The sequence below is a fragment of the Lepus europaeus genome, chromosome 15 (assembly GCF_033115175.1).
Source record: "Lepus europaeus isolate LE1 chromosome 15, mLepTim1.pri, whole genome shotgun sequence".
NCBI classification, from domain to species: Eukaryota; Metazoa; Chordata; class Mammalia; order Lagomorpha; family Leporidae; genus Lepus; species Lepus europaeus.
In genome coordinates this window covers 93,985,065-94,001,091 of record NC_084841.1, presented here as the reverse complement: position 1 = coordinate 94,001,091, position 16,027 = coordinate 93,985,065, and the positions used below count along the sequence as shown (strand labels likewise).

The following is a 16,027-nucleotide window of genomic DNA, read 5'->3' as shown; positions in this document are numbered from 1 at the left end:
ACCCGGAAGAAGCTCCTGGCTCCTGGCTTCGGATGGACCCAGCTCCAGCCATTGCAGCCATTTGGGGAGTGAACCAGCGGATGGAAGGTCTTTCTTTCTTTCTCTCTCTCTCTCTCTCTCTCTCTCTCTTCCACCCTCTGAATAAATCTTTTAAAAAAAAAAGAAGGAAAATTTGGGTATTTCTTGCAGAATCAGCCTTGTGCAAGATTCCTAGTAAAATTACACCCTCGTCGATTGAAGCTGCTTAATATTTTCCATACATTTAATGAAGAAAAAAAAAAAATCTTCCCGTTTAGCTTTTGGAAAAAGATAGAAATATATCATTGTATATGTTAACTTGTGTTTCAAACGACACAAAAATGTGAGCATATCTTTCTCAAATAGATAAACTGTATATTACTGCAACTACATTTACTAATTATAGTTTTTCTGTTCGAAGTCTTTATCTAAAAACTGTGCTGTAGCCGGTGCCACGGCACAATAGGCTAATCCTCTGCCTGTGGCGCCGGCACCCCAGGTTCTAGTCCCGGTCAGGGCGCCGGATTCTGTCCCGGTTGCCCCTCTTCCAGTCTAGCTCTCTGCTGTGGCCCGGGAGGGCAGTGGAGGATGGCCCAAGTGCTTGGGCCCTGCACCCCATGGGAGACCAGGAGAAGCACCTGGCTCCTGGCTTTGGATCAGCACGGTGCGCAGGTCGCAGTGGCCATTGGGGGTGAACCAACAGTAAAGGAAGACCTTTCTCACTGTCCACTCTGCCTGTAAAAAAAAAAAAAAAAAAAAAAAAAAAAAGAAAGAAAGAAAAAAGAAAAAAAACCTGTGCCAATGTGTCTTCTAACATTACCTCAGAAGTAACAGAAATATGTTTTACTCCTGCCAATCATGTCTATTCCTTGATAGGGCAGAAAACCAGAAGCCCACATCCGCTGCTACGCAGCCCTCACTGGGTGCTGGGCTGGGGAGCGAGATCAGAGGCAGAAGGCTGGGAGCCACGGGGCAAGCTCTGAATGCGTCACCCGGCACAGCCACTGCAGAAAGAGGCAACTGAGAACCTCTGACAGGCCCGTCTCCTGGCCTCCAGCGCCCTGAAACTGCTGCCTTGGCACTCACTTTAAAAGAACCAAAACTGGCCGGCGCCATGGCTCAACAGGCTAATCCTCCGCCTGCGGCGCCAGCACACCGGGTTCTAGTCCCGGTTGGGGCGCCGGATTCTATCCCGGATGCCCCTCTTCCAGTCCAGCTCTCTGCTGTGGCCCGGGAAGGCAGTGGAGGATGGCCCAAGTGCTTGGGCCCTGCAGCCGCACGGGAGACCAGGAGGAAACATCTGGCTCCTGGCTTTGGATCAGCACAGCGCACCGGCTGCATCGCGCCAGCCCTAGCGGCCACTTGGGGGGTGAACCAACGGAAAAGGAAGACCTTTCTCTCTCTCTCTCTCTCTCTCTCTCTCGTTGTCTAACTCTGCCTATCAAAAAAAGAAAAAAAAGAATCAAAACAGGCCAGGCTGTGGTGTAGCGGGTAAAGCCACCACCTCCAGTGCCGCATCCCATATGGGTGCCTGTTTGAGTCTCAGCTGCTCTACTTCCCATCAAGCTCTCTGCTATGGCCTGGGAAAGCAGTAGAAGATGGCCCACGTCCTTTGGCCCCTGCACCCTTGTGGGAGACCCAGAAGAAGCTCCTGGCTCCTGGCTTCAGATCAGCATAGCTCCGCCGGTGGAGACCAGTTGGCTGAACCAATGGATGGAAGACTGACTCTCCTCTCTCTGTGTAACTCTTTAAAATAAATTTTTTTTTTTTAAAAGAACCAAAATTAAGCCTAGTCCAGGAGAAGGACTCCCCTGTGGTCGTGGCAACCAGCTTCAGTAAGAAAGGTGTAACAGGGCTGCCCAGTGGGACTGCAGAATCGCTCTCCATGAAGACCCAACACCAGACGATGGAGTCCAAGTAGCCACGACACACACATGATCAGGCGCTCTGCAGAAATCCCCGAGATAAACTTTGTCTTTCCAAATGGATACAGTGTGATGGTGAGTGTACAAGAACACCCTCTGGAGTCTCCGAGAGAAATGGAACAGGCATTCACAGCACCCCTAACGGGATTACCTACCAAGGGGGCTGGAGAGACGACGAGATGACCTGGTCAGGAGCAGTCATGAAGGACCGGCCTTAGCTATGCCCAGCTGGGCACAAAGGGCACTGGGAATGTCCACAGACACCGGGTGGGAGGTGAAGGGAACTCTACTACTATCCGAGGACCAGGTGGAGGACCAGGTGGAGTGGTAGCTTACATTCCACAGCTGCTGAAGGCCTGAGACTAAACCCCACCTGCAGATGTTATGTGGAAGTTTAAATGTAGTCACTGAAGCCTTCTGTTGTAAGGAAAGGAATTAAATCTGTGATCTGCGGGGGGGGGGGGGGGGGAGGGGAGGGGAGGGGGAAATTTGGTACAGACTGAGAGACAAAAGAGGCACGTGCGCACCCAGGGCCAGGTTAGAACGGGGAAAGTCAGAACACAATGCATCCAGGGAGCAGCAGCAGAGGAAAGCATTGGCTCGACACAGAAGTCAGTCAGGGGCGTGCAGAGAACCCACAGAACACACAGCTGGCCTCCGCAGTATTTTCTGAAGCACAGCTCACGTGCAGAAACCATGGCCACACTGAAGCCTAGGCAGCGAGGGGCAGAGCAGTGGACGGCCACCAGACAGCTGAGCCACCACGCTCTCAGGAGACAGTGAGCTGCAGGCCACAGAAGCACCAGCTCTGGGGCAGTATTTCTGAACGTAAACGGTGAGCGCTGTGACAACAGAGAAAACTGTAACAGGAGGAGTATGGAAAGGACGTCTAAACAAACATTCCCCCCTTTATCCCTGCTCATGTGGTCACTGACACAACCAGTGTGTACCCAGCATTTTAAAACACAATTAAAAACACAGGATTCAATAGTTAATTGTTACCTATTAAGTAGTGATGTTACTGAAGACAATAACAATATAAAGGCATCAGAGCAGGTTCTGTGATAACCTATGCCACTATTTGTAGAACCTGATTTAACAAGGGACATTTTACATGTACTCCGTGTCAGCGGCAGCTCCTGTTCTAGCTACAGGCCTCTATAAGGTGCATCATTAGCAATGAAAACCACCTGTGGGGATGGGCGACACATCTGGGATACGGGCTGATGGCGGGAGAGCGGCCTGGAAGAAGCAGGTTCACACGATGCCCTAACACTTCCCATAGATGAGGGAGAGAGGCGCCAAAGCCACACGCACCTTATTTCAGGACGCAGTTACATTCCATCAGTAATCCTGCTGATTCATAAAGGCCAAATACTGGGGGTACACCATCTCCTCTATCTGTTCACTAAGCCTCCCCCAATCTATGAACAGTGACATGTAGATGTCCTGAACAAGCTAAGTACTGTGGTCACACCTAAGAGGAAGGCAGGCTGTCCTACAAATAGGAAAACTGAAAGGTTCCCTCCCAGAGGGCCCAGGGAAGAGGGCTTTCAGGTGCCACTGCTGGCCTTTGCACTGTAGAAAGCAATACCTACAGAAAAAAATCCATTTTAAGTTACTGGTTTTGCAGAATTAAGTCTGATTTTGGTGTGCATTATTACCTTTTGTACTATAATTTCCATGGTGAAAAACACTGAATTCATCAAGTTGTTTTAAAAAATATTTGGAGATGTATCTGTAAAAAGTTGGCTTGTATGCTCCTTCACCCCAGCGTTTTAAACGCATCAGACGCTGTGCTGTGGAGAGATCACGCCAGCCGCTGTGACGAGGAAGGCATGGCGGACGCCGACAGTCAGACAGCTCTTCCACTCCGGAGGCTTTGCACAGCAAGACCAAGAGAAGGAGAAGGGATTCAAGGAAAGGAGCTGGTGATACCAGACGAGGTTACTCGAGAGAGACATGTGTGAAGAAGAGACTCCAACTTTGGCTGGAGTATTGGGATGAGCAGTGGTACCACTCACCATTAAGGAGCGCACACACACACACACACACAAGTGCTGCCCATTTGGGGATGGGCTACGTTGGAGGAAGACCAACGCTTGTTACCTTGACACCAAAGAGGATGCCAAGCAGGTTATTAGAGAACATGGCCTGTTCCGGTCAAGCCCAGAGCTATAAACAGAGGCATCCAAGTGCCAAGAAGCACGGAGTCTGGTGTTGTGTGTGTGAGTGCGTGTGTGTGTGTGAGAGTGAGAGAGAGAGGGAGAGGGAGTGGGAGAGAGAGGGAGTTGTGTGATGCCTAAAGAGCATCTAGAATGTGTTTGGCATGTGTAGGCTCCAGTAAGTATCTGTGGAGTGAACACAAAATGTACACGAGGAAGCCAGCCTTGGCCCCGCGAGCGGGAGAGGGAACACAGCTGCCCACACCCACAGGAGTCTCAGACGCAGCCATCAGGAGACAGATCGTCACGCCTACCAGCAGCAGCCACCAAGAGTGCAATTCAGTGTCATTCTGGTTATCTTCACGTCAGTTTGGAGAGGGTGTTTGTGAATTTACACGGACACATAAATTTAACCTGAGCCAAGCTCACTGCTACATGGAGTATCTAACACTGGAGAGGCACTACAGCTTAGTGGTGAGCACCCCAACCTCCAGAGGGCAAACGCCAGCGTCCGACACCAGGCCTGCCGCCGAGCAGCCGGGAGACCCTGGGCAGTGATGGCGTCTGTGCTTCCGTCCCCTTCCCTTAGCACAGTGCATTCTGCAAATGCTGGAAAGTACTGTTTAAGACGCGACTGTTACCTGCTTTTTAATGGCATAATTTTCACCATCTTCAGCTCTCATTTTTTCAATCTTTTCTTCTTGTTGTTTTGCTTCTTTTTCATACATCACTTTTTCTTTGACCAATCTGTAAATAAGCCAAAATGTTTAAGACAACTAGATTTTTCTCTGGAGAATAAACCATAAGAAACAAAGAACCAACATAAACATAACACATATTTCAAATATCAAAGCAGATGTCCTAAGTGGGGGTCGGGGAGGAGAAGTCTGTCAGCCCTGGTTAGAGTGACCCTCATAGGCCCGGAAGAAGCTCCTGGCTCCTGGCTTCGGATCGGCACAGCTCCGGCCGAGGCGGCCAATTGGAGTGAACCAGCGGATGGAAGACCTCTCTCTCTCTCTCCTTCTCTCTGTGTAACTATGACTCTTGACTTTCAAATGAAATACAAAAATCTTAAAAAAAAAAAAAGAGTGACCCTCATGCTCGTAAGTCCGACAGAGCAAGTGCAGTCTGCTGAAGCGTGACATTCTTAATTTTAACTAAAAACCCACTCAGTTATATTCACAATGAGAAAACGACATTCGAAAATATCAGGACTCTTGTGATCTTTCTACTGATGTGTATTCCAGACCTTTAAATATGTGCTGGAAATACAATGTATAAAAAGCTCAGTGCACTGGGGGGAAAACTGGTATACTACACGCCAAATTCCCAATGAAGAAAGATTAGATAATTTTCAATAACAAAACTGTCTAACGAGTATTAACTGTGTACTTAATTTTATGGCAGACTCTCCCTGTAGGGGGAATTCGGACAGACAAGCCGTGGAAACAAACATTCGCTTCCTAAAGCAGGGAGAGGCATGGGTACAGATCAGGGAGATTTTTAACAGGAAGGAACAGTACAATTCAAAGTTCCACTGACTATTCCTTAGCTCAGTGTCCAAGGCTAAGCCAAACAACTACACAGAGGACAGGCCAATGCAATGAGCAGTGGTAAGAAACTGTAACAGAACTGATATTTAGAAACATATTTTGATTTTTTCCCCAAGATTTATTTATTTGAAAGGCAGAGTGACAGGGAGAGGGTGAGACAGAGATAGAAAGATCTTCCATCTGCTGGTTCACTCCCTTAATGGCCACAACAGTCAGGGCTGGGTCAAGTTGAAGCCAGGAGCCTGAACCTTCATTTATGTCTCCCATGTGGGTAGCAGGGCTCGAGTACTTTGGCCACGCTCTCCGGCTCCGCAGGCGCACTGGCAGGGAGCTGAGCAGTGAGGACTCACAGTGGCACTCTGATATGGGATGCTGGCACCACAGGTGGCGGCTTAACCCACTGTGCCACAACCCCAGTCCCTGTTGTGGTATTTTCAGAGAGACTACAGAGAAAACCATCAGCTAAAACAGGTGTCACACCGGCCAGGTAACCAAATCTGGTTTTGAATGGTCCAAGAGCTATGAGTGCTTTTTCCTTTTTTAGTGATTACATTTTTTTTCTGGCAATTTTGTGACATGTGAAAATGACATGGAATTTGAATCTCTGTGCTCATACTCATGCATTCCTGCCTTGTGTAAGGCTGCCTTCACACAGTGACAGCAGGGATCAGTGGCCGTGAGATGACCACAGGTCGGTGAAGCTTCACCCACACCCCTTGTCCTCCTCTTGCCTCTAACCCACCCCTAACTCCCTGGGTGTTTTCCACAAGACACTGAAGTCAGACCACCTGCTAGATCTGAGTGCCTTAAAGACAGCGCTAGCTCTACGCACAACGCATTCCTCACCTTCCCACAGCAGCCACTCAATGTGAGCTGAACCCGAAAACACTACTACCTTTTAACACTTGCAATTTAGAAAGGTATATAAAACAATTCTGAAGTGGAACAAAAGTGATGGACAGAAACTGAGAGGGCAGAACAAAGTGGTGGGTTCTGAGAAGCACAGGATGGACAGAGTCCACGACGACTCACTGCCACCCAGCTCAGCCCACCCTGCGTGTTCCTCAGCGGCACAGAGGGAAGGCGGGACCACTGCCACGTCTGACAGACGCAGGTGCTGAGTGTCTGCACGGCTGCAGGAAGGCAGGACAAATCAGTGACGTTTTGGTTTTTAAAAAAGTCCCACTTGTGAGACACAGCAAGCGAATCCACTGAGTATCAAAATGTGCTGCCCTGAAAACTAAACACCCACTCTGGTTAGTGAGAGCCCGGTCACGCCAGCAGGTAACACTCCAGGGAGCCAAGGGCGAGGGGCAGGATGTGGCATGCAGGACAGACAAGGTCCGGCGCACAGACAGGATGAACAGGCGCGCTGATGACAAGCCACAGCACGGGAAGCCAGACTGCATACACACAGTTCTCCCATCTCCGCATAATACCAATTGTCTCCAAAGTGATTTCAGCTACCGAATACTCAACCTGCAGTCCAGGACATTTCTTACTTCTCCCTGGCATCCTGGTAAACAAGCACAACTGTCAGAGTCATTAAATTGCCAACATCAGAGTGTGAAACGGTATTATGATTGGAAATATTAATTACTCCGAGAAACGTGAGTATCTGTTTCTACACGTATTATATCAGCAGATGCTGCCTAAGTAGCTATTGAATCAACGAATGAATATCTTCTGATGAATTTGATAATTTGGCTTTTCTCCCATTTTTAGAGAAAGCTAAGATATGTACATATGCACAGCTACAATTTTTAAATTTGTTACTGCTTTTCTATAACATACATATGTACATATTTCAGTAACAGAAATACATGAAAAACTATAAGGAAATATTTTTAAATCATTTATAACCTCACTGCCCAAATTACTTACTACTTACCCAAACTACATACAATTCTGAAACCCAAAAGGTAAACAGTAGATTTTTGTATTAGGCAGCAAAGTACAATCTCAGCTGACATACAGCTATCTGCACTTTACTCACACCACTAAACGCGCAGTCACGTGTCTGACGACAGAGGACTTTGCTATACGCTATCATGTAAACATTACTATCCGAAAACCTAAAAAATTTGGAATTCAAAAATACAGGGCCGGCGCCGTGGCTCAACAGGCTAATCCTCCGCCTTGCGGCGCCGGCACACCGGGTTCTAGTCCCGGTCGGGGCACCGATCCTGTCCCGGTTGCCCCTCTTCCAGGCCAGCTCTCTGCTGTGGCCAGGGAGTGCAGTGGAGGATGGCCCAAGTGTTTGGGCCCTGCACCCCATGGGAGACCAGGAGAAGCACCTGGCTCCTGCCATCGGAACAGCGCGGTGCGCCGGCCGCAGCGCGCTACCGCGGCGGCCATTAGAGGGTGAACCAACGGCAAAAGGAAGACCTTTCTCTCTGTCTCTCTCTCTCTCACTGTCCACTCTGCCTGTCAAAAAAATATATATATATAAAAAAACAAAACAAAACAAAAAAAAAAAACAAAAAAAAAAAATAAAATAAATAAAAACAAAAATACAGATGGGTCTAAGAGCTCTGTAAAGAGGAGATCATGCGTTTGTGTTCACATTCTGAGTATTTTCTACAGGTAGTCTCTTCCTTTCAAAAGGTATTGTGAAATGGTATGCCAGCTCACTGAAGTATGGTCCAATGGAATATTTTGGCCACTCCCAGTTATAAATAATACTGAGATGAACACCTATCCATGAATTATGGAATGCAATTCTTTATTATGAAATATTTACAACGCATGATAGGTACACGATGTGGAATTAGACTTAATTTCTTTTCCAGCCAACCAGTAATCAATTTACTAACACTTTCTTTTCCTATTAATATAAGCCATCTTTGTCATATTATCATTAGCAAAAAACATAAATATTAATCTATTCCTATTTCAGGCCATATGACATTTAGTCAAAGAACACAGCATGCCAGATTTCATGGCTTAAGCCCTAATAAGCCTATCAAAAGATACACTGAAGAGAGAGAAAATTAAAAAAAAGTAAAACAAGGAAAAAGCAACACTAAGGAATAAGAAAATAAATCTGGTAAGTTCACTATATGACCAATATGAGCTCTGGATACCATAGGGGAAAAACAAAAGTCTCCTTGTGGGAGATTCAGATGGAGTTCCTGACCCCTGGCTCAGTCCCAACTGTGGTAAGCATGTGGGAAGTGAGCCAGCACATGGAAGATCTCTCTCTGCTTTTCAAATAAATAAAAACTAAAAAACTTAACTACAAAAATCCCTGCCCAACAACATGGGTACTGGGTCGAAATAATGACAAATAAGCAAAATATACAGCATGCTAGACTGGGTAAGTGCCACAGAGAAAACCAGCAGTGACAGAGGATGGTGACCACACGAGGCTCGCCATTTCTTAGGAAGAACTATTTGAGAAGAGGACGCTAGAGGCAAGATGTAAGGTGGAGATGGCTTACACGATGAGTTACGGGCCAGGAGAACTTTTCAGCTTTCACAAATATTCACAAGCTTTGCCTACTGTGCTCCTGTTCTGAGAAACTGACCTAAGAATGCACTTCAGCAAAATGAAGAGGAAAGGCAAGAAGCCACAGAACACGAAGCCATGGCCAGCACAGTTCCACGGTGAACTACCACTAGTAAAGACACAACAACACAACAACATTCAACGGAGCTACCCTTGGGAGCCTAACCCCCCTACCAGAGTGCCTGGCTTTGAGTGCGGGTCGACTCCCAGTTCCAGCCCCTGCTCACACACGTCCTGGAGGCAGCAGAGGATAGCTCCAGTCCCTGGGTCCCCGCTACCCAGGTGGCTCCTGGCTTTGGTCTAGCCCCAGCAACTGTGGCCATCTGAGAAGTGAACCAAGGGATGGAAACTCCCTCTCCACTTTATAATTAAAACAGAAATAAGTAAGTAAAAGTCCTAAAAGCCTGAGCTAAAGGCCTTGGGAAACATTCAGTCTAAAGGATAATCTTAGTGTTGGCTCTTAAGGGAACATCCATTCCATCAAGTTTAATACCTAACAACCCTATTTAAATATTATCCCCATTTTATAGCCATTTATTAACTATGCCCCCCAACATTTGTAAAACAGATTAAACTGAACTGAACCAAGAACAGCATTACAGAAAATGAGTAAACTTCTCAGCTCTGCATTTCATGAAACTGGCAAAAAATGATTAACTGATGACAGAAACACTGTTGGAAGGATGACTTCTGAGCACTTCCAGTGGTCATCACTAAAAATCTACTCTTAAAACGAGGCAGGTGCAGGATGAAATTCAACAGTCACAACTCAGGAGGAAACCAGGACACCGCATCCCATGAAGCAGCCTAGAACAGATTAGGCAAAGGTTTGACCACTCAAAATAAGCTCAAACTACAGTAAGATTTAAAAAAGCAGCTGCCACTCATCACTAACTACAAAGTCCTGCTAAGTGCAATACATCGTTTCCTGCTCAAAACAATCCTATAACACAGGTACCAACCACTTTTATTCCCACTCAGTGATAACAAACTGGAATTCTCAGAGCTGCAGCAGCTCGTCCCAAGTTCTCACAGCTGTTAAGTGCCAAAGAACCGTTTCATTCTAAACCACACACTCTCAGTATTACTGATACGCTCTTTATTTTTAAAGTAATTCTCAAACACATGAACAGGTAAAAAGTTTAAATGTGCTCGAATATGACAGGCACTGTTAGCTGTCTACTCAACAGCTATTCTTCCACCGCTCACCAACAGAATTCAGTTCTGTTTATAAGCTTCCAAAAAGACTTATCTTCCAAAGGTAGAAGCCAATCATAACGGTTTTCTCTCCTTTGCCAAGCGAGTTAAGGCATATGCAACTGACAGTTTTGGCCAAAGCCGTACAAAGGACATTTGCCAGGAGCTCTCAGAAGCTTGCCGCTGCCCCTCAACGGGACAGGAGCCCTTTTCTCTCTCAGACACTGTCACTTCTCCAGGATGCCGGCCACTCGTCAGGCGGCAGGCACCCAGCGAGCTCATGGAAGGACAAGTCTCTCTGGTCCTGGACGACGGGATCCACTGCTGAGTTAACCTTGAACGCACACTGCCTCCAGACCTCTTGCTGTAAATGACAACAAACATCCTCATCATCCAATCCACACGGTTTGGCTCTCAGTTACTTGAGACGGAAAGCAATGGAAGCTGTAAAGCTATTAACAGCATAAGAAATAATGCTTTTCTACTTTTGACAATTCATTCTAAACTGATATATCATTTTAAAAATGAGACAACTCGTTTTTCTTCCCATACACAAAAAAGCATGAAGAAATTAAAGATCATTTCCCTACATGGTCCTCAGCTTCATGTTGTCCATGGCATTAGGAAATACGTAGATTTTGTGTAAAAGTCTGTATGTCATACTTAATGCAAAACTTTAAAAATCTTTTTAAAAACTACTTATTTTATTTTATTTGAAAGCAGTGAGAAAGAGAGATGGGGGAGAGAGAGAGGAGAGCGAGAGCGCGCTCACTGAGCGCATTGAGACTGGGCTGGAGACACTGCTTGCTCTAAGAAGCTTCTCTCCCACCTCCTACTCTTTCTCCCACTCATTCTTCAAAATGCAACTCTGGTACCCTGTCTTCGAGGAAGACTACTTTATCTGCAACCCAATCACTCTCCTAGGCGGACACTGTGGGCCACATGGATCACCATCTCCACAGGTTCAGACTTCGTCCTCTTCCTCAGCAGTGTCTGCTCTGAGCACTGGAAACGTCTCGGCGCTAGCACAGCATGTGCTTCCCAGGCAGCCAGCGAATGAACGCATCATCTTCATTTCCAAACGACAGACTGCTAACCAAACAGCGCAGTGCGGGGCCTGTGGAGCAGCGGGTTAAGGCGTCGTGGGACAGCCCACAGCCGACGCTGGAACGCCCCGAGTCCCACCTCTGCTTCCACTCCGCTTCCTGTTAGTGTGCACGTAGCAGGTGACGGCTCAAGTCCCAGAGTCCATGCTACCCACGTGGGAGACGGAGACGAAGTTCCTGCCACCTGGCCCTGCCCAGCTCTTGTGGGTACCTGGGGAATGAACAAGCAGATGGAAGATTTCTCTCCCTATCTCTGTCACTCTGCCTTTCAAATAAATAGAAATAAATAAACTCTTTTTTAAAAAAGTGGAAAGATGTTAGCTGAGGGGCTAGCACTGTGGCATAGTGGGTAAAGCCAGTGCCGGCAGTGTGGTCATCCCATATGCGTGCCGGTTTGAGTTCTGGCTGCTCCACTTCCCGTCCAGCTCTGCTCTGGCCCGGGAACGCTTCACCTGGGTCTCCCACATGGGTGCAGGGGTCTAAGCACTTGGGCCATTAGCAGGGAGCTGGATGGCAAGTGGAGCAGTGGGGACTCGACCCAGTGCCCACACAGGATCCCGGTGCTGCAGGGCAGTTTCTCTGCTGCGCCACAGCGCCAGCCCCTGAGGGCAGCACTCTCATCTCATGTTTAAAGCAAACAAATCAACTTCCAAAAACTAAATTTCTTTTATCTGTTCCAAAGTAGAGTCATTCTGTTGTTCCACACTGGAACAGCACACAAGGGTAAAGAGAACGAGGCAGCCACCACTACACACCCGTCTGCCGCCTCGCGGTTCCCACCACAGCAGGCCATGCTATCCACTTCCCAGGTGTCCTAAACCAAAGGAAATGAATGCTTCACGTGACAGTATTTGCTACCCAGCGGTGTCCCCACAGACAACTGGAGATGGGTTAGCTTCTAGTACATGCTCCGGGAGTAGATATGCCTTAATTAATTTTAATAAGCAACTCAGATAAAACTTATCTTGTAAGCACCTAAAATGATGCATGCCAAATCCAAAATCAGTCTCACTTTCTCCAGTGTTATTAATCCTAGGGGTTAATAAATTAATAAATATCATGAATTAATGATTTAAATAGCCAAATGTAAAGTTAGTTATTGCACGAATCCTCTCAATGGTCCCCTAAAGAGTCTACGATGCCAGTGAGATTGAAGAGTGAGTACTGACAGGCCAGGGCACGGTGAACAGCTTCTGTCCGAGCTTCCTAAGAAAGCCACAGCACCGACAGCTTTAGCTAACACTCAGACCACAAGTCCGTACACTCACCCTTTTCTCCTCTGTCCACACCGGAACCTCCAAGTGCCCTCAGAACACCTCTGTGTAGACACGGCACCAGCGCGCGAAGCAAGCCGTAAACTAACAACCACCCACCCTGAATCACCAGTCCCCACGCACAGTCTGTCTTAGCACCTCTGTGACAGCTCATCAGCGGCCGGAAAGCTTTCATAGTGGCCAGTCTGGGTAATCTGAAAAGGACAGAAGGACACACAGGTGGACACAGGAAAGTTTTACATATCAGGGTTTTTGTTTTTATTTTTTAAATAAAAACATGATTGCACAGTAATGGGTAAAATAGGGTTGGCCTGTAAGCAGTTCATGGGAAAAAGAGCTAAACTGTTTGTAAGGTCAGCATGAGGCACCAGTGTGCCGCAGTTACTAAACATAAACAAACAAAAAGCCAATTCTGCCTGTGACGCTTCAGAAGGAGCAGGTAATCTAAATCATGGCAGGAAAACTGCACTACATCTGACGAGCTTCGTCCGTACTATTGTCCATCATATATCTCCAAAATGTTACACAAGCTTAGATCCATAAGGGATTTACGGCGGACTACGACAGAAGATACCGGGAAGCTGGAGTGTCAGTGGGGCAACAGCCCACAGCGTAACTCTATCTGTGCGATGGTGTTCTGCCTAAAACACTCAGACAGATGACTCACAGCTACCGCAAACACGGACTGTCACAACCAAAAGAGGAAAAAAACCACCGGAAGCCTGGGACTCCGACTCACGACTGGCACTTCTAGACTACAGATGTCACACTGGGGCATGCAAATTCTGCCAAGTTTAATGCTACTCCTTAGAGTAATTACTACTGGTGATCCAACAGCTCAGATTATTCTGGGAGTGACTGACCAGCCAATGTGGGCAGAGCACCTGGGGTTCCTTAGCTGGGGAGGAGTTTGTGCCAACAAGGCTGCCCGCTATGTAACATGTGTACTCCATGGACTGTGTACTACAAGGACTGTTCACAGGGCCAGAGGTTCAAGCAGGCACGGAGGTGGTTTTCTCTGTCTTTGTCAGTGAAACAGACCTCTTGTTTAGGTTCTTCTGCGCACAAGAATGACAACCAGCTGCTAGTAATTTCCATTCAGAAAACTCCAAGAGTCGGAAATAATTCTCAAATTATACTCCTAATGTATGCTGAAGGGCCCACTTTCAAAGCATATTTATTACATCCTTTACCACATATAAAGCAGCTGGCTTTTTTTTTCTTTTTTAAAGATCTATTTTATTTATTTGATAAGACAGTTACAGAGAGAGGTAGAGACAGAGAGAAAGGTCTCACATCCGCTGGTTCACTCCCCAAATGGCCGCAACGGCCGGAGCTGCGCCGATCCAAAGCCAGGAGCCAGGAGCTTCTTCTGGGTCTCCCATCCGGGTGCAGGAGCCCAAGGACTTGGGCCATCTTCTACTGATTTCCCATGCCACAGTAGAGAGCTGGACTCAAAGAGGAGCAGCCAGGACTAGAACCGGCGCCCATATGGGATGCTGGCGCTGCAGCCTGGGGCTTTAACCCGCTGCGCCATAGCACCGGCCCCTCAAGCCAACTTCTGAAGTCCTCCGCTGCTAGTCAGGAAACATCCGATAATGGTACTTTATAAAGAGCTGTACCTAACATAAATTTAACAGTCAGCAGGCTTGGTTTGAAAATTCAATACAACAAAATTTCCTTAATCATCTTAAGATTAGATTAGTGATTCCCAAAGGACCCAAAGTACTCTGAAGTCCTCCCAAAATTTCTCATCTGTGATACCAATGCTGTAGCTGACAAAGTCTGTTCTATCTCAGATTCTACCCTCTTATTCACCAAGTGAGTTGTGTCATGGCCTGACTTTCTGAATTTGTCAATAAATACTCTTTTAAAATGTTGCATTTTCACAACTAGAGACACATATAGGAAAATCACCTTTACTCTTGTCACATACACAGTATATTAGTATGTAAAAAAACATGAAGAATCTCTAACTTTATCTCATAAAAACCTGAGAATAGATTACGTATTTTATGGCATTCTAAGAGTGTTATGACCGTTGCGGGTTGCTGTTCTACACTGTCTTCCTGGGACATTTCAGATACATAACCTGGGAGAATCTATTGATAGTGCAGTGATCATACATGAACTCGCGTCTCTGACAAACAGCCCCTTTTCTGTCACCCTGAAAACCCCAAATAATAACTTGCAGCATTCGGAGTTAGAGACACAGGAGCTGGAAGCACCGCGAGCGGACACAAATGTGTACGTATCCAAGGGAAAAGAATTTACCCTTTAATTGGGCATGTAACTCAACTGCCATTTTTCAAATGGGTCACGTCCTCTCTGTTCTTAATAGAAGAAAGGGAATACTCTTCCAAGAGATTAATAGATGTGGTTAAAATAAAAAGGCTTCCATTAGCCAACGAAGCTTGGGAGCTATCACATCCTCTAGCCCTGTCCAGAGGCTAACACAGCAGAAGCCTCTGGGCCTCTCACAATGGAGCAGCACAGTAGCTTGTTTAACCTGGTCTTTCTCAGGCCAGTCTGAGCACAGCACACTTTTCAGCAGACCAATTAAGACCCACACAATCCGATTCTATAGAATATCAACTTGGAATCCATAATCAGAGACAGATAATAAGATAAAATATAAGATTCTAACTGCAGTTAACATTCCAATAAAAATTTACAGTTCATAGAAGTTAATAAAACAACACATATCAATTTAAACAATGCAATTAGTTTCTTAAACGTTACTGTGATAGCAACAGCACAATTACTGTTAGTACATATTTCTGTATGTTAGTATAATTAATATTAAATAAATGGCAATGAACTTTGTAACTATTACTTTTTAAATTCTATTTTAAAATTCTTTTAAATTCCTATTATTTTTTAAATTCTAATTTGTTTGAGTTTACATTTTAGTAGAAGCTCATTATGTCACATCTGCTTTTATCTAGGAAAAAAATATGCTAACATTACAGCTAATGAAATATTTCTTAAAAATCAAATCCAACTTTTCCTAATGCAAGTTCACTCCTTTACATGAGACATGTCATTTGAATGGTAATAAATACTCAGTGGTCAACAGGCTACACAGGAACACACTTTTTTTTTTTAAACAATGGTAATTTTAAAGTAAGATGGCTTCAACAGAAAGGCTCTCTTTTGTAAGTAACCACTTTAAAGCCACCGCTTTCACTGCACTGGAGTGTGTGAACAAACTGGTGCACGCAACAGTCATCTGGGGCTTCCCAAGCACTCACGAACAAATATCTACTAAGTTAAGC

The 16,027-nt window shown here is 46.0% G+C and overlaps 1 protein-coding gene across 1 annotated transcript in view; it reads right to left on the bottom strand.

Annotated features, from left to right (window-relative positions):
- TBCA (tubulin folding cofactor A) overlaps positions 1 to 16,027 on the bottom strand; it is a 78,966-nt gene that overhangs the window by 13,037 nt on the left and 49,902 nt on the right. The window contains exon 2 of the mRNA XM_062212028.1: positions 4,750 to 4,855. Within this exon, the coding sequence (XP_062068012.1) occupies positions 4,750 to 4,855 (106 nt within the window). The remainder of the gene's footprint in view (positions 1 to 4,749; positions 4,856 to 16,027) is intronic.